Source organism: Xiphophorus maculatus, chromosome 5, assembly GCF_002775205.1.
Source record: "Xiphophorus maculatus strain JP 163 A chromosome 5, X_maculatus-5.0-male, whole genome shotgun sequence".
Classification (NCBI taxonomy): Eukaryota; Metazoa; Chordata; class Actinopteri; order Cyprinodontiformes; family Poeciliidae; genus Xiphophorus; species Xiphophorus maculatus.
The window spans coordinates 5,071,106-5,093,792 of record NC_036447.1 but is presented as its reverse complement, the minus strand read 5'-3'; the positions used below and the strand labels follow the sequence as shown (position 1 = coordinate 5,093,792).

General features: G+C 38.7%; 2 protein-coding genes across 2 annotated transcripts; one reads left to right on the top strand and one right to left on the bottom strand.

Moving 5' to 3' along the window:
• Positions 1-53: 53 nt before the first annotated feature.
• LOC102236945 (dual specificity testis-specific protein kinase 2-like) lies at positions 54-11,764 on the bottom strand. Its single transcript, XM_005810715.3, has 11 exons — positions 11,514-11,764; positions 10,614-11,235; positions 6,977-7,098; positions 6,816-6,864; positions 5,501-5,647; positions 4,761-4,843; positions 3,950-4,040; positions 3,739-3,822; positions 3,229-3,315; positions 2,967-3,057; positions 54-2,144 (listed from the first exon to the last, which is right to left on the bottom strand). The coding sequence occupies exons 2-11, from the start codon at positions 10,818-10,820 to the stop codon at positions 982-984; spliced, it is 2,124 nt and encodes a 707-aa protein (XP_005810772.1). The 5' UTR covers positions 10,821-11,235; positions 11,514-11,764; the 3' UTR covers positions 54-981.
• Positions 11,765-13,909: 2,145 nt separating this feature from the next.
• On the top strand, positions 13,910-21,766 carry LOC102233014 (thioredoxin-related transmembrane protein 2-B). Its single transcript, XM_005810700.3, has 8 exons — positions 13,910-14,242; positions 16,790-16,850; positions 16,969-17,082; positions 17,574-17,650; positions 17,735-17,841; positions 18,227-18,292; positions 19,930-20,059; positions 20,207-21,766. Exons 1-8 carry the CDS (start codon positions 14,054-14,056, stop codon positions 20,369-20,371), a joined length of 909 nt encoding a protein of 302 aa, XP_005810757.1. The 5' UTR covers positions 13,910-14,053; the 3' UTR covers positions 20,372-21,766.
• Positions 21,767-22,687: the final 921 nt, after the last annotated feature.

Below are 22,687 nucleotides of genomic sequence, written 5' to 3'. Positions count from 1 at the left end.
AATTGTCAGGGTAACCAATTAATCGCAAACTATAACAGTACAGACACAAAACAGATCTTTTTCAGCCAATTCAGTTTATTATCCCTAGTTTACCAGATGAATGCCACACACATCTAAAGTTTTCTAACAGAAAAGAAAACGAGGAAATTAGAAAATAAATGATCTGCATGTATCAGTCACTCCACTCTACATTAGCGCATACACACACAGTGTGTGAGATGATGTTTACAATAAATACCCAGAGCTGCTTTACACGCCACTGTTACAAAGGATGACATGAAGCCTGTTGAGCCAGAAATGATCACAAACTCAAACACAACGAAACAGCTGCTGTTTTATCACAAAGTGCTTCAAACTCAAGTGCAAAAAAACAAAAACAAGTTTACATTAAAAGCCCAAAATTTCCCTTAAATAAATGTTAATCTCTCTCACATTCACATATACAGGTCGATTATTAGAAAAATGTAGAAAGAATAAACTTTGTTAGGTCTATAAATATTCCTTCGGCAGCCGCAGTAATCAGCGAAACGGGATTAAAAACACATTTTTGTCTCTGCAGCCACACTGATATGCGAGTGAGAGCCAGCAGGGGGCGCTGCCGCAGCTGCCTAGAAAAACTTCCTCTATTAAAAAAAGGAGGCAAAATGAGGTAATATAAACTTCTATAGCAAACAGTTCTGTACAGATTCACCTCGGTCACGGCGCCGTCGAGCCAGAAAACGGGTAAACTGCGGTGGCCGGTGAGGTCATCGCTTCTTATTACATCTAAACTCCTGATCTCAGAAACGGTAAGAAGACGAAGGCTCTAACTAGAAGGAATAGCAGCCAGTTTACACTGAACTAGAATGCGACCTCGTTAAGACATGCTGTTGAATCTTTAGTTTGTGGAGAACAGGGCCGGAGGCAGTCATTTTGACTCCGAGCCTCCGGACTGCGAGTTGTTGTGTTTTGTCCTCCTGAGAAACCTCTGAAGGGTGAACTCTACGACTGCGCCTCTGGCAGAGTCCGACCGGGCTCACGCGGTACCGACTGATCCGCCACGAGTCCGTTGGTGCTGCGACACAGGAGCGGTCTGGCGGCCGTGGCGGCAGCCGCCGACGAGGTCGCGTTGCTAGCCGTTATCGTACCGTTGAGGTTCTGGTACTGCCGCTGACGGGGCAGCGAAGCCCGGCGTCGGGAGACCGGCACGGCGGCAGAACCACGCAGGCACACTGAGGGGAAACTCAAACCCACCAAACAGCAGCTGGGACAGGAAATGACCTCGTCTCGCTCTGAGGAGCCAGCGAGGTCGGAGGACGGGACCTGGCCTTCGCCATAGCCGTTAGAGTGCCGTCCTCTCCCCCACTGCACCTGCTGGCCAATCACCAGCTCCGACAGGTTGTTGTTGTCCAGCTTGGGCAGTGCGGGAAAAGATGGCGGCCCGTTGGAGCAGGGGAGCCGCCAAGCTTTGGTCCGTAAGGAAGAGCAGGAGGTAGAGGTGAGCAGCGGCTTTAGAGGAGTGGAGTTCAGGATTCTCTTTGCCGGTTCTGGCGACTTGGTGCAGTCCATTGGTTCGGCGAGACAGACGCCCTCCTCGTTGTTCTCATCCTCTTCCTCCTCGTCCAGACGTCCCAGAGACACCATCTCCAGCTCAAGAGGAAGACCAGAATCCTCTTCGGTAGTATCCAAACTTTGTCCGACCGTTCGTTCCTCTGACACCCACTCCTTCTCGTCACCCTCATTCCCCGCCACCTGGCCGATCCTGTCCTTTTCCCTCTCTGCATCACAGGGGAACGCCGCGGTCCGGTTGATCTCCGGCGTGCAAGGGAGCGACTGGCACCTCCGCGGTGGAGCTAGCATCCCTGTTGTACCTCGGAGGAGGCGCGGCGAGGCACACGGGTCGCAGAGCGCCGGCAGGGTGAAGGTCAGGGAGATGACAGACTTGCTGGGCGTGTCCAAGAGTTTACACCGGCCGCCGTTTAGGTCCCTTCGGAGAGAGAAGGGGTTGACCCGCGGCGGAGTACCCAGGAGAGGAGGCGTCAGGGCCGCTGGGGGCAACATGTCCGACTGGCTCCTCGCTAGGCCCTTCCGCGGTGGACTGTGGTCTCCAGGGTGACAGGGGGAGCTGCGGCGCCGGTATGGGCTGACGTTGACCATTACTGGCTCTGAGCAGCAGTAGGAGAAACAAATGTACAACAGACAGGAGTCAGAATATGCAACAAAGATAAAGAAATACAAAAAATAATAATACTACACTGCAAAAACACAAAATCTTACCAAGTACTTTTGGTCTAGTTTCTAGTACAAATATTTTAGTACACTTGAAATAAGAGAAAACATTTACATGTCATTTTCATAAAGAACTTTTAACTTATTTAAAGTCAATAAGTCCTTAATATTGATGGAAAAATACTAGTTCCATTTTCAGATTATTTCACTTATGATAAAAATGATTACATGTTACCTTATATCTTGCTCTAAATTAGCTTTCTCTTATTTCAAGTGTACTAAGATATTTGCACTAGAAACTAGACCAAAATTACTTGGTAAACGTTTGTGTTTTTGCAGTGTATGACTGAGTATTAGGGCCAGGCTATGAAAACCCCCCCATTAAATTATGAGAATAAATTCATATAAAAGCAAGTCAAAATAAAATCAGAATAAAGTGACAATAATACAAAGATAAAGTTGTACAACAAAAATTCATAAGAATATGAGAAAATTCTGTCATCTTAACTGCATTAAAAAAAATGTTTAAAGGAAAAGGTATTAATTAAAGTTTTTGTAGGTTAAAATTTGACAAAAAAAATAACTGAAATCAGTCTGTCTTTATTTGGTGGTCAGAACAGAAACTTTTGAAATTAAAAAGATTCCTGACACAGTTTGGTTTCAGGCAGTTTGCCTGTAGATTTATCACCGTTTTAAACCTCTACATTATTATTATTATTATTAATAATTCTTATTATTATTATTATTATTTATTTTACCAAGAGTGATGGGAATCTGTCTGTCTTCTCCTCCCATGGCCTCTAATGTGAAGACGATATCAGAGAATGAAGGTCGTCTCTCTGCGCTCATCTGACAATCAGAAAGACAAGAAAAGGTCAACTGACGTTTATTTAAGTTCTGGTTCTGTTGGACCTCAATGCAGCATCCAACCAATTAAATATTGTACTAGAGCTCTTCATTAATATGTGATGGTCAACGATGATGTTTTTATTATGTAAAGTGGAGGCGAGGTCTGCTTACGTTACAGCAGGTCACGGCCAGGCTGAAGAACGCAGCTGGGCAATCTCCTATCATGTTCTCGAATGCGTGAACGTCCAGACCGAAGTCCTACACAAACCCAGAAAGAGAGACGGGCTTTGAGTAGGGAACCAGTTACAGCCCATTGGAGGTCTATTCACTCCACTGGGTAAGAGAAACCAAAATCTGAAACATAAACTTTGACATTTCCTGACCGATGTCATGGCATGTTTGTGACAGTGTCTTGAGTGTTACGAAAGTTGTGCTCAGTGTCTTCCTCAAAGGTTTTTGTGCAATTTTCTTCAGTAGTTCTTGGTGCAGCGCCCCCACAGGCGAGGAGGGGAAAGTGTTTTTTAAAGGGTTTAATTTGGTTGACACAATTCAGTGTGAAAGCGAACTGCACCAGCTTGAAATGAAACAAATGCGTCGTGTGTAAATCTCAGTAGATTATACGTGACTGCAGATCTATGGTACCACAACCATACGGATCAGAACCGACCAGCGGTGACCTACCTCTGTCCTAGGTAAGAAGTCTGGATCTGCCTCGATCCGGGCGATGATCTCACACAGGATGATGCCGTACGCGAACACATCGACCTGAACCGAAGAGGAGAGCAGAAAGTCCAAACCGCATCACAACGACATCAAACACAGGAACACAACCGCTGCGCCACAGCGCTGCGGTTCTGAGCTTCAGGAGACATTTACACGATCGGCTCCTCACCTTCTCATCGTACAGCTCTCCTCGCAGAACCTCTGGCGCCATCCAGTACGGAGAGCCCACAATGGCCAGCGGCTGCTTCTCCACGCCATCGCTACAGAGTGAACAGGTCGTTATTAGGGCTGTAATAATACACCAACTATCTGCAGCAAGGCCAAACTAAAAATATCAACCCACATCGTCATCTTTAAACGACTACAATTGAACTTTATAGACCTGATTAAGTTACCTTGTTTTAAAATGTAAAATGACATTAAAAATTTATATTTACATTTATATTCGTTTACTTTTTGGATCAGGTTTTTTAAAGTGTACCACTATTCAGTTGGTTGTTTTGTCATTTAAAAAATAACTAAATAAATATAACGCACTTAAAAGAGGGTGACAGTTTAAATCATGCTTTAATGTATACAACGAGGCAATTTAAAGTCTAGGAATTTTTCAGTGAATCAATTAAAAGTTTTAATTAATTTCTTTATGTTGTTTTAAGTTTTTCAAAATGTTTTTAATGTTGTATACAAAATGCTTTGATGTATTCAATGAGAAAATTAAAAGTCTTAATTTTTTTAATTAATTAAAGCTTCATATCTATTATGCGTTTGTTTCTTTGTGACTGAAAAGTCAAAGGCGTTTTTTTAAATTAATTTATTAAAAAATACACTTAAACATGAGATTTATGAAATGTTTTTTTGTATATATAAAAGCTTGATGCCTGTAGTAACTTAAAAATAGAAATGTAAAATCATAACAAATGGGTTTTGATTAGTTTTTAAAGGCACAGCAACAGGAAAGAGCAGAGAAAAAGATTCTAAACCTGTAATCTGGGATCTTCTCTGCCAGGCCGAAGTCTCCAACCACAGCGGTGAACGTCCCGTTTTCACAGCGAACCAGACAGTTCTGCACAGACAGACAGACAGACAGACAGACATCCACACTGACTTCAGCTAAAAACAGATGCTAACATCTTAGCTACTGCAGGGCTAACAAACGAAGCAATCCTGCAAGATTAGTCAGCTCATCTTCTCACAGTCTGGATGAAAAAACACTGCAGCATTAGAGAATTAGATCGAAACAATAAAAACAAATGTCCATCAAAAACTAAAAATTTTCTTTAGAATAATTTCACATATTTACAAGAAAAAAAGTAGTAAATTATCTCATGTCAAGACGTTTTAAATTAGAAAGAAGAAAATTAAGATTTTTTATGACTTTATAAAGTCAGAGATTTGTACGAAAAAACTAATTAGTCAGAAATTTTCTACAAAAAATTCCCATAGAATATACAAGATTAAATAGTCCTGCCACAACAAAAGCTCAAGACCTGTGAACAACAAATTAAAGGCCAAAGTCCTTTTTTTTTACATGTCTGCATGACATTTCAATTTTAGATACATGAATTAAAGACTTCATAAGAATTCCCAATGAATTCATGCTGGATGAACCGAAAGAACAAAGAAAGGTTAAAGGTTGGTTCAAGGTCCGATTCTTCCATTAATAACAAAAATAACGTGATGATTCAGAGGTGAAAACACCCTGATATCAGGCTGCAGCTACCTTGGAGGTGAGGTCTCTGTGGAAGATGCCCTTGCTGTGCAGATAGTCGAGTCCTCGGGCGATGTCCAGAGACAGACCGACCCTCACGCTCCAGGACAGGTACAGGTCGCTGTCCAGCAGCTGCTCCAGGTTGCCTCCATTTATGTACTGAACACGGTGGACAGAGAACAGCATTTAGATTATAAACAGAACAAATCACAGCTGGAGTTCCCTATTTTCATCTTTTGATTTTTTTCTTTTTCCACAGCTTTTATGCTTTTATCAACCAGGCAAGCTGTGTCATTTCGGGAAGAACACCGCCCTCTGGTGGTGAAAGTGATAGTTAGTGTGAAGTTGAGCACTGCAGAGCAGCAGCAAAAACACCAGCAAGGACAAAACACAAATGGACAATAATCTAATCCAGGTATTTTAAGATCTCAGCATGTAAGTCTAACAATAAACACATTCATTTAAAAGTTGCATTTTGCGTCTACTTGTGTTGTTTTTGACTACTATTTAAATTATTTAATGATCTGAAACACTGAATGTACAACAGCTTATTAGTGCGGTTGTAGGTAGAAGAAAAAGGAGTAAATTTCCACCAAAAACTGAAAAATGTTGAGATTAACCTCTGAAATCTTCTAGAAAAAAAAACAAGGACATTTCTGAGTTTGAAAAGTGAAAAATTTGAGGGGGAAAAAGAAGCAGAAATTATTACATTCATCTCAGAAATTTTCTAGAAAAGAAACTTGAAATTACTGAGTTTGAAAAGCCAAGAAAATTGATAGGAAAACTAAAATTTTGAGATTAATCTTAAGGAAAAACCAAGGAAATTTTAGATTTTCAAAAGGAGATTTGGAGATTTTCTGAGTTTCAAACGTGAACAATTTTGACTTTTGAAACAGAAATTTCTATGTTTTTTTTCTTGAAATTTTCTGATTGATCTGAAAATGTAAGAGTTTTTTCTACCAATTTTTTTTACTTATATTTCTTTGTTTTTTTCTAGAATATTTCTGAGATTAGGCTCAAAATTTCGGAGATTTTTGGCTTAAATGTATACCTTTTTTTTCTCTACCTCAATGGTCGTAGTACGCTACTGTAGAAGCGTGACAAACATTCAAAAAAATAAAATTAAATAAAATAAAGGTCCTTTAAAAAGTGAGATTTTAATCAATATCTGAATTGATTCAGGACAATTTCCTAAATTTTCAAGCTCTAATTTATCTCCATAACATTAAAACAAGGCTAATAACACCAGGAAACAAACAGATATGGTACATAAATGAAAAAATAATCAAATCTTGTGGTAAAACTCTTGGAAAAGTTCAGCCTGTACCTCGGTCAAAGCGTGGAGTTGACCTTCATGAACACAAACCCCGATAAACCTGAGGAAACAGAAAAAAAAACATGACGACAATCTACAGGTAATTATCCAAAGATCAGCATAAATAAATCCCTGAAACTTCAGAGGGTTGATAAAGTGAGGAAACGACCAACCTGAGAATGTTTGGATGACAAAGTCTGTTCATCAGCTGCACTTCTCGAAGCATGTTAGCTTTGTTGCTTGCTAGCGTGTTCATCTTCAGGGCCATTACCTGTCCGGTGATGCGGTGCTGCACCTGGAGAACAAACAGGATCATCAAGGGAAAAAACTCAAACTGCACAGGGAGAAAATGAGATGTTGGACCAGCTCATTTAATAAATCATATTAGGTCTGATTTATTATTTTTCTAGACTTTTGTTCTTAAGGTTTTTGTTTGAGGCGCTGCATGTTTGGACGTTTATCCCCGCTGGTTTTGGATAAAACCCATACACAGGCAGGTATTGTTTTTACAACTTGGAGCAGCTGATTAGCATCTTAAAAGCTCAAGTAATGACACATAAAACAGATCTAGAAACATGTTATCAACCATAACGTGTTGAATATCATGGTAGAATCCTATGGGAGGATGAGCGTCCCGCGTGTGATGATCGGGTCACCGTTTCGTCCTGAGAGCCTGCAGAGTTCGGAGTCAGGAGCTGCAACAGGATGCCGGTGCGTCTGGGTTTGTGTGTCTGCATGTGTGAGTATTAATAGTGTAGCACTAATAGGCTTTATGGATTTCCCATCACCCCTCCTGATCTGCAGAAATCCAACGCGCCGTTAGCAACGGCCTCGCCCAGCTGCACGCACACGCCAGCAGATGCAGCGCCAACAAAACACATGACTCCAGTCACAGTGAACAAGACTGAAAGAAATATATAAACTTTCATGGTTCTAATATAAATTAATTCAATCTGTACTCGGAATGGCAAAAAAGAGAGAACAATGCCATGTTGTTAAATTGTTTTGATTCTTCCTCTGTTGAATTTTCACTTTTTGTTGAGGAACGCAGAGCAGGAAAACAGCTTGTATAAAAAATTACTCAATTTCTTTTGTAATCCGTGTAAATAAACGTCCATCACCTTTCTAACGCTCTAAAGTATTTTGAGTGACATTTTGATTGTGGAATCAGCAATCGGACATTGCCAGCCGATCAGTTGACCTTATAACTTTATAACATCTAACCGAGTCAATTACAAAAATAAAAAAATAAACTGATAACTGCTTATCAACGATCAGCCAGAAAAATCCAATTGGTGTACCCCTACCTTCCATCTTTCTTTTTTTTTTTTTTTAGAAATACATTAAAAGATGCAAGTAAGAAAATAATCCAATTATTATTATCATTTTTTGAATAAGAAGATAAATATCTTATTGCCTAAAATGCAAAAACAGTAAAAGTGTATGCTTCATCATTCTTAGCAAAGGCTGAATCTCTAATTAAAAAACAATACTGTTTATTAATATGTTGAATGTTTTTGACTAAATAATTAGATAGCAAAATGTATTTAGTAGGTTTTAGTTTGTTTGTTTATTTACGGAATTTGAACCTGATGAAGCTTCAACCAGGTCACTGGAGTTCTGGGTAGAAAATGTTAACAGATTTCTTTTTATCTTAAATACAAAATATATATTTTTTGTTAATGGTTAATTGATTGCTATATTAGTTGACAATTACTTCAAAAATCAATTAATAATGATTAATTTGATTAATCGTTTCAGCCCCAATGTGTGTGCACCACAGACACTGTGCCCAAATTTACTATGAATTTAAAGAAAATGCAAAGATTGATTAAAAGAAAAACACTTTACTGTTCTCAACATTTTGCATTCAAGAAAATTTGTGGGTAGTGACTTTGCAAGAATTAAAAACAAAAGGCCTCCTCTGCAGATCGGAATCATTCTTGAACTGCAGTCAGGCTCCACAAATAAATTAAATAATAATAAAATCAATGCAGGGGCCGCATGCGGGACACTCCTGGTCTGTAAACATTCAACTGAACCGTTTTCGTTGATCTCAGAGATGCTTGGGAGCAAAAAAAAAAAAAAGTCAAATCAACTTTCACCCTGGAGAAATACTGCAGATTATCATCTCTGATTGCATTTAAAGCAGCAGGCTGTGAACATTTACATATGTACCAACACAAAGGTACACACACACACACACACACACACCCACACACACACGCAGGTGGTGTGTGAGTAAGCTGCTTAGTCCAGTGAGTCCTGCCCACCAATCCGCCTCTTAGCTCCCACACAGGCAGACAACACACAGGTGTGTGTAACAAACTCCTGGTACTAATAACATCAAACCAACATGTTTGAGGAAAATCTCCAGTTAAAAGGTCGACTGAATAATTTTATTAATCTAGTCACAAGGTCATCAGGTGCATGAGGAGTTTATTCTGCTATAATTTCAGGATAATTTGGTAGAAATTAAAACAGAGCTGGGCGATGTGGGTTACAAATAAAATCTTAGGTTTTGCCATAACAGATCTGATTTTAATCTGACTTTTTTCCTCACTTTCTTTCAAATAAATGACAAAAAATATTTTCAAAAAGTGTTTTTTTAATTTCAATTATCCCTTTTGTGGGTTGTATGATGGAATATTAGGGCCAAGGTACGAGATTCTTTGCGTAATTAGGAGAAAATAGTGATATTCAGGGTTTTCCCCGGTATTATAAGCGTAGCGGACTTGTCCTTCCTTCCCTCTGTGACCTTTGACATTTTGAGCTGCAGCCAACTGAGAGTAAAGTAGCAGGCAAATGTAAATGTGTTTCTTTTTATTTGTCCTAAAATAAATTTCCACATTTTTTGAGGTGCATTGTTTCTTCTGCATTGTTTAGAGACAAAAAATGTGGCTGAGCAACAAAAACACTGAATGTTTGTCACTATTTACATCAAAAGAACTTGCAGTAATTTACTATGTTTACTGGACAGGTGTGTCCAGGTGTGTTTTTGAGTAAAATTGAAAGTAAAGAGTGTGGTTAATAAAAGAAAATCTTATTATTTTCAGTGCACATATTAAACTAGAAAAACATGAGGAGTAATGCTAGCTTATTTATAAAACTGTGTTAAATTAAACACAGCAGGGAAATACAAACCACACAGTTATGTTTTCATTTTAATGTGTCCATTCAACTCTATACTGGCACCTAGTGTTTGGGAGGAAGCAAAGCACATAAAAGGCAGTTCTCGTGAGCTGTAAGTAAAAGTAATTTTGTTTGGTTGGGGACCAAATTTGCAACATTTGTTACATTTTCAGCTTCTGCGGTTCCCCTCCTCGCCTGTGGTGGCGCTGCACCAAGAACCACAGAAGGAAATGATGTGAAAACCTCTGAAAAAGACAATAAGCACAACTTCCTTCCCCACAAATTATAAGCAAGAATGGAGTAGCGTCAGATTTTAGGCGGATAAAATTTCGCTATTTTGGTCAGCATCAGAGTTGTGCATTCACACCTCCCCAAACGAACCGGACTTTCTAGACAAATGTGCCAAAGTTTGATTAAAACAGATTAAACAGGGCTGGTGAGAATGCACCCTAAGATTTTAAACTGCAAGCTAGCTGTCAAATCAAAAACAGGATTTAGCTGAACTGCTGCCTGAAATGCACAAGATAAACTGACAACATTGATGACAATAAAACTAAAAAAATCTCATCCAACAAGCTCATAAGTGGAGTTTCATTATATTCCTAAAGTCATTTAATGACGTTGTTGTTCTCACCTACTTTATTCCAAACGGAGTGAAAAGCAGAGGACGGCACGTACCTTGAAAACCTCGGAGAAGAAGCCTGAGCCAATCTTTTCACAGAAGAAGTCGTCAATGCGGGCCAGGCTGGACACCGCGCTCCTCAGGGCTCTGTATGAGGACGGCCGGATCCGGTTGGGCGCGTGGATGCTGTGAAGCGGCGGCTCATCCAGACCTCCTGGCCCGTCCTCAGGGTTGCAGAGGCAGCACTCATTGTGATGGTCCATGGTGCTGGGGGACCACTACAGTCCAGATATTTGGTTCTTACCAAAAGCAGTTACACCTGAGTAGTCCTGAGACACTCCCACATGGTGCCTCTCACCATCATTGTGTCAGAAGAATCAGGGTGAAGAGTTACAGAGAATTTTATTGATAGGTCCAACTAAAATGCCATAATTGTCCACTTTAATGGAGGATGCAGTAGACTCCAGGTAAACTATTGGAGAAAAATCCAATATTCCTGCAAAAGTTACCCATCCTCACAGCTCTCCAAATGCTGCATCCAACATGGAAGGCTTTGGTGTTAGGAATTCCTGCGGTCCCTGAATGCCTCCATCAGCATCCAGTTAGTTTGGAGGACTTGCTGGCAGAAGGCCCTGGAGGAGTCCCAACACACTGCACCAGCAATCAGGGTTCCTCCCCCTAAAGATGGAGAGTAGAAACAGCAAAAAGATGTTATCAGCGCGGAAATATGCCAATATTTCCCTTTAACAGGTGCCGTAACAGGCCGCTTTTCCGCGTAAGGGACTCCATCTCACAGGGAGATAAGCGGGATGACACCGACCTGCCATCATCTACGGCCCCACTCAGCCATTGTGTAGATATTTAAATTTTTTATTTTCACCACGACAAACAGCGTTTATAACACAGCTAAACAAACCGCACCATGTGGCGCTTTAAATGTTTAATGCGCGACTTACCAATATAATCCTAGCTTCTGTTAAAACGGCAGCAGTCAATGACAAGCAGGCAGCAGCGGTCAGATTGGCCGCTCGGCTCGGTCCAAATGTCGGCCTGGCCAGGAAAATGTCCGCGGTTCCGCTGCTGGAGGTTTAGTTTGGCCCAGAGATTTTTATCATTCGGCACCTCGACGGCGTCAGCCTGATAATCCCGTCTGGGTTTGTTTCCCCGGCCGCTTCTTGGGATGTCTACAATACGGATCTATTCTGGAGTAAAGTATGGAGGCGGGATGTCGGTGACTTCCTGTTCGGAGTTTCAAAATAAAGGTTCAGACGAACGTTTATTCAAAACATATCTGTATTGTATTGAAGCAAGAGAGCACTATTTCCACACATTTATACTCGAGTAAAAAGTTGCCCTTCAATAAAATTGCCTAAATATATATATTTTTAAAGCTCCTAATTAAATAGTTTGAAATGCCAGGTGTAAATTCTGGTATTTTAAAAATAAAATTTAAAAAAGTATACAAAAAAAACAACACAATTTCAATCCAACAAAATCAAACAGAAGAAACATTTTCCAAATCTTTTTGTTAATATAAAACTTATGAAACTAGTACTTAAATAGGAGATAGATAGATAGATAGATAGATAGATAGATAGATAGATAGATAGATAGATAGATAGATAGATAGATAGATAGATAGATAGATAGATAGATAGATAGATAGATAGATAGATAGATAGATAGATAGATAGATAGATAGATAGAGAAGAAAGAAAAATCCTTTAAAAAAGAGAACTAAAAAGAAGAAAAGCTGAAAATTGAAGAAGGTTTTGAAAGAGTTCACGCCCTTTTATCTCATGTTAAATAAATAAATAAATTTAAACAAAAATAGATCAGAAGTTCTAAAAGCTTTCATGGCAATCTTTCTTGATCTGGGCTTCAAACATTATACACGACTTTAATATTGAACTCAAACACTGAGCTGTGTATCATCATCTGTTGTTGAATTATATGTTTTGAAATGTTAAACATTAGAACATTACTGATCTGTACAAAGCTAAACTTTGCTGTCTTTCCGACCATGACTCCTTCGCTGTGCTTTCGGTAATGAAAAACGTTTTATTTTCGTAACAAATATATTGCACTTCCTTCGATAAACTCGCTAAATTTGCGGTTCACGTAGAAGCGCCGCAGCCTGCTGACCGGTTCTGATTGGAGCAACAGCCGGACTGTTGCAGCTGAACCCAGATCAGCTTCTGCTTGGCTCACTAAAGATTTCCAGCCTGGAACCGGAAGTGATGCGATTTTTAATTAAATTAATAATAAACCAAGGAATAGTGGATTCCGTGGATGCGAAATAAGCAACAGCTTACGCAGTAATATAACAAAAGGCATCAAAGATCAAAGAGAGTCCGTTTACATTTTTTTATTTGACTTTTTTTCTTCTTTTTTTATTTTAAGGAAAATAAAGAAGACAGACGCAGCGGAGCATCTTCAGCGGATCTCATCCTCTGCTTCCTCCCACTGATTCCGAGATGACGGAGGCGGAAGTGATGCTGTCAGCCGCCTGCGTGCCTGGAATGAAACCCTTTGATTTATATACTCACAAATCCACCGAGTGAATATAGTCACTCAGTTTGCTTAATACAGAGCTGTCACTTAAACATAGATTTCTGTTTTATCACTCAAAAATAACCAAGAAGTGGGAATAGTGTCAGTAGTGTGGGATTGGGATAACCTCACAGTAAACATAATTAGGTTATCTTGTGGGCATCTTTAGACTATATGTACATTTTGAACCAAAGTCAATAAATAAATGGATTTGGAAAATTTATTTGGTGATTTAGTGATAAGGGAAGGTAAGGAACGTTAAACAGGGAAAAAAAGCAGCAAACAAACAAAGAGTGAATGTGCAAGGAAAAAAACCCAGGCCACACTGTGAAAAATGTAAATCATATATCTATAATCAATACCTGGGTTACTAGTTTCTATCTCCAGCTGTCATTTAGTGAGAGGCAGGGTTTTAATTTAGGACAAAATGAGTATCTTAAATATAAACAATAACTGATTAAATAAATAAATGCATTGACAACAATCTTTTAAAACGCTTAGAAACTACAGTAGGTAAACAAACCCTTTAAATCCCTTTAACTCGGTTGCTGCCATGGGTTGCTGCTCTGTGTGCCGACGAAAAAGGACAAGAGTCAATTTTTGTTCCGTTAACCGTCGCGACTCATCAAGTTTCAAAATAAACGATGAAGAGATCAATTTAGAGACTAGAAACAGGATAATATATTTTAATACATTAAATCACATACCAATTTAACCATAATTCAATCCATAAATACGAAGAATACAAGTGTAATTATAATGAAGGCGACATTTACGTATGCTTTTATTTTAAAAGAACACCGTACTTAAAGCAACTTCCGGCCGTGTGTGTGTGTTCGCTAGCCACGGCTAACAGTACCATTCATCGCAAGCTAACGGTTTCTTAAAAGTTGAACTCTCGAGTTTTGGAGTAATCTGCGGCACCTCTTATCATTTTGTTAACATGGCTTTACTGACGCCATTATTTGCTTTCCTCTACCACCTGCCGCAGGTGTATAAGTGGCTGCTCAAGCCGTACTATGTAGCTTCTCTCTTCATGTCTGTAGCCTTCCTGGCGGTCCGTAAAACGCCTGGAATCTGCGACCATCTGGCCTCACAGCGGGAGGACGGGAACTCCTGTGACTTTGACTGGGTCTGTATCCCTACAGCGGACGAACCGGGGCTTTCAGAACCGACCGACCCGCCCTGCTGATTGGTGGGACAGTGGTAGTTCTGTCAGGCCACACACCTACACAGTTGTGCTTTTTGATGTTTAGCAATGAAGCAAGATGTATTTACTCTGCGACATAAATACAAAGTTGTTCTGAAGGGACAGTAGTTGAAGTAGAAATAAATCTTCTGTGTTTCCACCGCCGAGTTTTGATCATTTATCAGCTCCAGATTAATTTAATTTTAATTTGCAGAGTCTAGTAAACAAACTGGAGGTGGTTTTGACAGGAAATTCAGAGACGAGCAGGACCATCAAAAACTCAATGTTTTCATATTCAATTCAAAAATACTTTTTTTTAACCCAAAGGGAAATTAAATATTGCCTCAACTCAAATCATCCAACTATCCTAGGAGTCATTGCGAAAGGTTATGCTGTAGCAGTCAGTCTTGCAACTATTCTGAAAAGGCCTCTGACAGAAGACAAGTCACTGCTGTCAAGACATGCTAACAGGTCAATATTCAGGAGGCAGAGATGATCAGTTGTTAGGAAGCAACAAAGGTTGGGTACAAACATGAAATGTTGACATAAAATGTAGGTTGTGTCTTTCTAATACATTTCTGGTTAAAGTATGTTTCTTTATTCAGTGAAGTTATTCACTGTAGGCAGAGTATCCAGAAATGTTGCCCAAGTAAGAGTAGATTTAATTAATAGTAATATTATTTGGGTAATAGTTAGGCCTGTCGCGATAAACGATAAATCAATTAATCGTACGATAAATTAAAACTATCGACGTCATTTCAATTATCGCCATTATCGTCTCTTCCGGCCTTTTTCTCTTTCTGTTAATGACACTGAATGAAAAAGGGCTCTGCTCCGGTGCTCTCCACTGACTCCTCCCTTCCTCATTTCCTTAGTGTAAAGCCCAGCGCACACTCCAGGATCTTAGAGCTGTCGGCGGATTGTCGGCCCATTTTCAAAACCTGACAGATCACATATTAGCCGACAGAAATCCTAGGTATAAAGGTTCGATCGGGTTCGGTCCTGCCGTGTGGTGTCCAACAATGGGCACAAAATAATGGCTACAAGTCCAGTGAACTAATTTTAAAACCAGGCATTAATCAATGCTTTACTACAATCTACCTGCAATGCATGTGGCTCTAGTGTCAGCGTAAAGTCCTGACTGAATGAAAATCATTATAACCTATTTACGTCACCTTAACGAAGAACAGCTGAAAAGTTACCGGGTTTATCAACTGTGGTAGCAATTTCACTCCAACTCCTCCTCTTGTCATTTCTACATTCTTTGCATGTTGAATAAACATTAATGTTGTTTCCACATATCGTCTCCGATGTCCGCTGGACTTCGGGTTGCGCCGTGTCAGCTGTTTGGGATTCCCCGACGTAATTTCCCCTCAGAAAGCGCGGAGGGAATCTGCGCTTTCTGATTGGCTACCTGTCACATTCAACAGGCTGCGTTAAGCTCCCAGTCGGGGAAAAAAACCCTGATTTAGATCGGAGCGGCAACGACGATCTACCATAACACACCACACAATCTTAGAAAGACCAACTTTCTAAGATTGTTGTTAGTGTGAATTATTGCATCAGGTAGTCGATGTGCCCATCTTTTCCATTTAAATCTAATTATTACTGAAGGGCAACATAATATACAGACTTCATAATCTGCAGTCTTTAGGTTGAATGCAGTATTTATTTCCACTTTGGCTTTATGTTGTTTAGTTTTTCTTCCAGTACATTTTTTGTTAATGGAGACTGAGAATCCATTTTGTTTTTGTTTTTGGTTGTTTTGTTTATTTTGTTTATCAGTTCCAGTGTTTAGTGTTCTTTTGAAAATTAAGTGTATCTATCTTTAGCAGGAAATCACATGCATTATTACGTCATTTCCATTACATCAGTGTAAAAAGGTCTTCAAACAATATTATCGTTTATCGCAATAATTTTTTGAGACAATTAATCGCTCAGCAAAATTTGCTATCGTGACAGGCCTAATAGTACAGTATCTTTTTTATTTGCAAAGTAAAGTAATTGCAATTAGTTACTACCAGCCTCTGAGTTGGATTTTATTATGTTTTTCTTCAACAAGTCAAGAAATAAAACAGTGCTGGGGCTTACTTCCATTTCACTCTTTTCTTTTTAAAATATTAAGTATTTAGAAAATCTGGATGTGACTGAAATATAGAAAAATAAACAGAGAAAAAAGGGCTTTGTTTTGGAGCCAAATCAAACTCTGGGGTTACAATCCAGAAGTAAAAGAATCTCCAGGGTATAAAAGCGGTGAAATTGTAGGGTTGTTTGTTTTTCACTGTGTATCTAAATATTAGTAACTCAAAAACCCAAAATGTTGAATAACTTGTGGGGACATAAATTGCACATAAAAACATGAGCTTTTGAGTGGTTAAGTAATAGAAGTAGAAATGTTTTTAGAAACGGTGGCTAAAGAGTAAAAGTTGTGACTTTGGGCTTTGGTTGGATTCAGATGATCAGTTGGTGACGATTATGTGTGTTTTTCAGAGAGAAGTGGAAATCCTCATGTTCCTGAGTGCCATCGTGATGATGAAGAACCGCAGAGCAAGTGAGTAGATTTACTTCAGCAACACTCAACTTGCTTTTTTAAAATCCAAGTTGTTTAATCTGATAAATTTAGCAAACTTTCAGGACTGATTTTAGGCCCGTTTGTCTGTCGTTCTCAGTAACTGTGGAGCAACATGTGGGGAACATCTTCCTGTTCAGCAAAGTGGCCAATGTGATCCTGTTCTTCCGACTGGACATCAGGATGGGCCTGCTCTACCTGACGCTCTGCATAGGTCAGTCCAACTTTACAGATTCCTCTAGAACACGTGTCAAACTCAAGGAATATTTCTGTTTATCAAATCAATCAATCAATCAATCAATCGACAGACAGTGAAGTTCCTGTTTACTGTCAGCAGAGCTGCTGTTTTACTTCAGTGAGTTGTTTGGATTTAAAATGGCGAGACACGACACAGACGCTTTACTCACAACTGATCGTTTGGGACAGGGTGCTTGGAGTGACGGTGGAATGTTAACTCAGGCATTTCCTCTGTATTTTTACTTCTGGTTGTAGGAGGGCACTATCAATCAATTTTTTAATACAATATTAGAAATGCATTAAAAGATGGAGAAGAAAAACTTGGCTGCTTCATAGAGACCCTGGCGTGTGATTGGCTGCTTCGACGACTATGTAGTCGCCTTGCTCTGTGAGAAAAATGTCAGGATGTAAAGAAGCAGCTTCAATGTTTTAAATTATCTGATTTCTGCTGATCCTTGTGTTTTCCAGTGTTTCTAATGACCTGTAAGCCGCCTCTCTACATGGGACCAGAGTACATCAAATACTTCAGTGACAAAACCATCGATGTGGGTAAACACACATCTGTCACCAGAAAAGTTTATCTACAAACTCGTTTTAATCCCAACTGTATTAACTGTGTGTTGGTTCAGGATGAGCTGAACAAGGACAGCCGTGTGACGTGGATTGTTGAATTTTTTGCCAACTGGTCTCCGGAGTGTCAGTCCTTCGCTTCAGTGTATGCCGATCTGTCGCTTAAGTAAGAATCCATTTATTATGTTTCACTGTGGAAACAGGAAGATGTGCAATCTATGACTGAAACCGCAAGTTCAGCTCAAACTCTGGCTGTTCATTCAGCAAATCCTGCACTGGCATAAAGACAAAATGGATTTGTGGTTTAATTTCTATCTTTTTACTCACTTTTGTGTACAGAAAACCAAAGTATAGAAACTACCCATCACTAATTTCAGCTACTTTTACCTGTTCAGAACAGCTGTAATGTCCTGTTTTATGCCCAAATGTACTTATGGTATTTTTGTTTTCTGTATGTAATTTGCTTGATTTCTGTAAAGTACCTTTGAGTTTTTAGAAAAGATCTTTACAAGTAAAATATCATTATTGTTGCTAATTCTGCTCCGGTTCAGGTATAACTGTTCTGGCCTCAAGTTTGGGAAGGTAGACATTGGACGATATGGAGAAGTTTCCAAAAGGTAAGACACATCCACACATGTCTACATGTAAACATCAGTCCCTCCAGGGAGTTGCATTGTTGCAATCGCAACTATTTATGCAAATTTACTCAATATTCGCAGGTTTTCCGCGAATCTGACCAGTCAACGTAATCACTGCAACTCGGCTGAATTTTTACCAAAACCCTTTTAATTTCACTTCCTGTTTCACGACGTCTCTTGAAAGCCGAACCTTGCAAGATGAGGCATGTGTGATGCTAAACGGTAAAATTAGTTTTCATCCAAATAAACAGAGTAAGTCTAGTGATGCTAAATGATTAAACTATGCCCGTATATCACATTAAGCTGGTGAACAAGGTTACTAATGCTGTTGTTACCCATTTTACGTCCCTTGTTAGTTGGTTAAGGCCAGGATTATCTTTAATTTCTACTAAGAAGTTGTGCTCCTTTCCATACATTCAAAATACATTTTTATTGTTGCAAATAGAAAGAGCAAAGAGTGAGGGAGGAGACATTAGACCAGCAGCAAAACGACGATGCAGGGTCTTCTCAGGTAAGGAGGGATTATAGCTTTATAAGAAAAAGGGAAAATTTCATACAGCAATTTCAATGTTTTGTGTAAGACAATGATATGGCTAAAATAAAGCAACTTTTTAAAAACAGTGCCACAAAATTAATAATTTTAGGTCACAAAAATCATAGCAATAAAAAACATTGCAAAATCCAGGAGGGATTGATGTATTAAACCTTTCTTTGTTCTTCTCTGGTCCAATAGTTTGACAACTGAGTTTCCAGCAGCTTCTGCCCCCCCTGCATTAAATAAAATACAACAAATAAACCTAAACAAACTACAGACCGATGGCTCCCAATGAACTGTTGACAGTTGAAAAATGAAACACGGCTGAAATGCACAAGATTAATTATAAAAACAAGGCAAAATTACACAGCTGACAGTTACTGGTTGCTATGGTAACCACCAACTGTCTAAAGCAGCACAAAAAATAAAACAAAATTGCCGCGAGGGCCAAAAATAAAGGCACATGAATGGCCAATGTTTTTTTTTTTTTTTTAATAAATTGATTGTACTTTTGAAAAATATTCTTAGTTAATTAATTTTTTAAAAAAATCAAATGAACTAAATTTTCAGATTTGTTAAAAAATATTATCCATAAATGATTGCAGATCCAAATCATGAATTATTAGATTGACACAGTTTTTTTGGAGTTGTTTTTTTTTGTTGTTGTTTTATTTTTATTGTTTTATTTTTCTGTTCATCAATAAGAACAGGAAGTAGCGATGCTTTTGAGTAAAAGCTTTAAATGCAGAAACATAGTTGATAAATGAGAAATACTTTACCAATATTGAAACAATATTTTATTTTATTATTTCTGTAATAAACAAATAAACCAGCTGGCTTTGCTCAGTTGCAGAATTTTGATTGGAGGCCACATAAAATCATTAAGAGTGCCGCAAATGACCCCAGGGCCACACTTTAGACACCCCTGTTATACAGCGATATAGCAATAAAAGTCAAGCCAACATAACTTCACTAAACAAAATGTATTTAAGGAATAAATAAACCAGTTTTGACAAAACTTCACATCTACATCATGTTGTTTTATGTTATATTTAATAACTGAATTTTGCTTTACCTTTAGGTACAAGGTGTCGACGTCCCCTCTGTCCAAGCAGCTTCCTTCCTTGGTGTTATTTCAGGGGGGGAAGGAAGTGATGCGGCGCCCCCAGGTGGACAAGAAAGGCAGAGCTGTGTCTTGGAGCTTCACTGAGGTTCTATTTTCATAAAATAATTTTAGTTTTTCCAGAAAGATATTAAACTAAAGTTGTCCAACTTGAAACTTATTAGATTTTTGAGTAACAAAGTTGATCAGAATTTGCATTTTTAGAGGCTAATTGTTGATGCATTTTTTTATTTAGGAAAACATAATCCGAGAGTTCAACCTGAACGAACTCTACCAGAAGTCGAAAAAGTTGAACAGGAACAAAGCGGAGAAGCTGAGCCCGTCGCAGTTCCCACCGGTCCCCGAGGAGGAGGAGCCCGAGCAGCCAGGGGCCGACGCCGAATCCAAGAAAGACAAATAGGACGGTTAGCATCACAGAACCCGAACTCATAGTGGGAGACTCAAACATCTGCATCATCTCCACTCCTCTTATCAAAATCCTCAGATTATTTAGAGGTGTGGTGAAAGCGGAAACTCTCCCTCGGTTTATTTTATTCTATTTCTCTTCCTAACTGTTCGTCTTCCTTTCTAGAAAACCTTAAAGAACTAATGTGATCTATCTTTAGGCGAGGGAGAACGGGGGGATTTCTGTTCCCCACCAGTCTGCTCGCTACATTTCAGCGGCGGTGAAGCTTTGAATCTGACTTTCATGTGAAGTTTTATTCCATAAATGAGCCACGGCTGTCCTGCTGTTTTTATGCTACTAATTGAGATTTAAATGTGTTACAAATTCACTCCGAATTGACCCCAACTCTGCTGTTACACTAAATATTACTGCTGGTATTGATTGTTTTCAGCTGGTCTCGAGGGTTTTAGCAGTGGTGTCCAAAGTGTGGCTCGGGGGCAATTTTGTGGTCCTTGGACTGATTTTTGTGAGGCCCCATCTGCAATTGAAGAACAATATAAATTTGCATGCAGATGCAAATGGAGGCTTTTTATTTTTAATCAGGGTGAAAATATTACATAATTCTTAACATGGGAAATGTTAAGTACAACATAAAGTATTTGTCTTTTTATAACCAAGCTGAAGCTTTTTTGCTGCATCAAAATCAACTTTTAATTCATTTAGCTTGGCTAAATGTAGCAAGTATTTTGAAAGAAAGTGACCCAAATCATGTTCTTTATAACTAAAGTTATACAAAGAAATTGAAAACTAGATACAAACATACAAAATTAATTTTACGTTTCGCATCTACAATGATTAATATTTTTTTTCTACAGGAAAACATTACTTTATTTGCTTGATTTTAGTTTTGTTTTTTTGTTGTTTTTTGGCCCATTAGTACCTTTGACTCATGTGACCAAAAGTTTGGACACCCCTGCTTTAGGAGCAGCCTAACATTCCCACATGGATCCTGCACTGGAGAAACTGGGTGGATATTTACTGTCTCTACAGAACCAAACATTGTTGTGAGACCAGATGGGGTTTGAGACATTTATGCAGTCACTGTTTTTAGTTTTAAAGATCCACAATTCTAATATTAATCAAGTTAACATCAAGCTTCTTTTAACATTCCAGTCATGAACTGTTACAGTTTAGATGTTTTTAAATGCACTGATTTTGTTCCTCTTGTATATTTGTTCCTAAGCATATTATTTTGGGAGGTGGATGTTAGATTTGTGTCATTTTTGCATTTCTCTACAGCCTCCTTCAGACCTCTAGTTATTTATACTTGTGTAAAGTATCTGCAGGAGTTACTGGCTTAGAAGTTAGGCCTCATTTGTTACACAAAAAATAAAACCATATGCACACAAGTTTCTAAACTGCTCATTTTTCATCCCAAAAAAACATACAACTACGGTCCTCAAGATCTGATGTCCTGTGGATGTTTCTCTGTCTGGGTTTTGCTTAAATTAGTATCTTATTGGATCTAATCATAGATGCCACATTGAATCCAACATCAGTGTTGACGCCATCTTGGATGTGAGCAAAATCTGACTGGCTAGTTCCAGCAGCAGAAATCTCTCAGCAAACTACAAAACAAGTTGAATAAGAAAACAAGAAGTTAAGGATACAATATCTTTCTCTCAAGATCAGTTTAAGTGAAAGAAATTTAAATGCTTTTTAGTACCTTTTTTTTAACTGTCAGTTTTACATTATTTCAGTAACCAAAACTGATTTTGTTTTAATGTAATATTACTATTAAAACAGTGCGATTTATGTCGACGCTCTTATTTTGAAGTGTAACCGGAAGTTCTCTGAGAGGCGAGAGGAGAAGTTATGGCGACAGCGCGGAAGTCAGACCGGCTAACACGAGCTGCCTGCCGTTATTATATCTAACGGTTTCTTTGTAAGTCTGGTGATTCCCTGGCTTACAATTGTAAGCTCATAAAAGTAAAAAATAAACAAAGATCCGATGCCAGAGAGGTAAGCTAGCGATATATATATTATACAATATATATATATTAAAGTGGAATGGCGGACGTTAATTTCGTCCAATCAGGTGTGGCTCTTGAGAAACATTCCTTTAGAAACGCCAACTTGGTCGCTGAATTTTTCTGACCGTTTTACGTTATAAACTAGATCCATTAGCGTCACTTTTTCTTTAAAAATAAATCGGAGTTTAGCATCAAGACCTAATTTACGTTTTAGTTATTGTTTATGGTTGTGTTTTATTTTGGATATTTGAAATGTCATCCAGTTCCAGTGTTTGTTTTTTTTTTTACAAAATTAAAG

Coding starts and splice junctions, on each gene's coding strand:
- LOC102233014 (XM_005810700.3), top strand. CDS start 14,054: ATGGCTTTACTGACGCCATTATTTGCTTTCCTCTACCACCTGCCGCAG. Junction 17,842..18,226: donor TATGCCGATCTGTCGCTTAA/GTAAGAATCCAT, acceptor GCTCCGGTTCAG/GTATAACTGTTCTGGCCTCA. Junction 18,293..19,929: donor TATGGAGAAGTTTCCAAAAG/GTAAGACACATC, acceptor CTTTACCTTTAG/GTACAAGGTGTCGACGTCCC.
- LOC102236945 (XM_005810715.3), bottom strand. CDS start 10,820: ATGGACCATCACAATGAGTGCTGCCTCTGCAACCCTGAGGACGGGCCA. Junction 3,823..3,949: donor GAGAGCTGTACGATGAGAAG/GTGAGGAGCCGA, acceptor TCTTCGGTTCAG/GTCGATGTGTTCGCGTACGG. Junction 3,058..3,228: donor TGGCCGTGACCTGCTGTAAC/GTAAGCAGACCT, acceptor TCTGATTGTCAG/ATGAGCGCAGAGAGACGACC.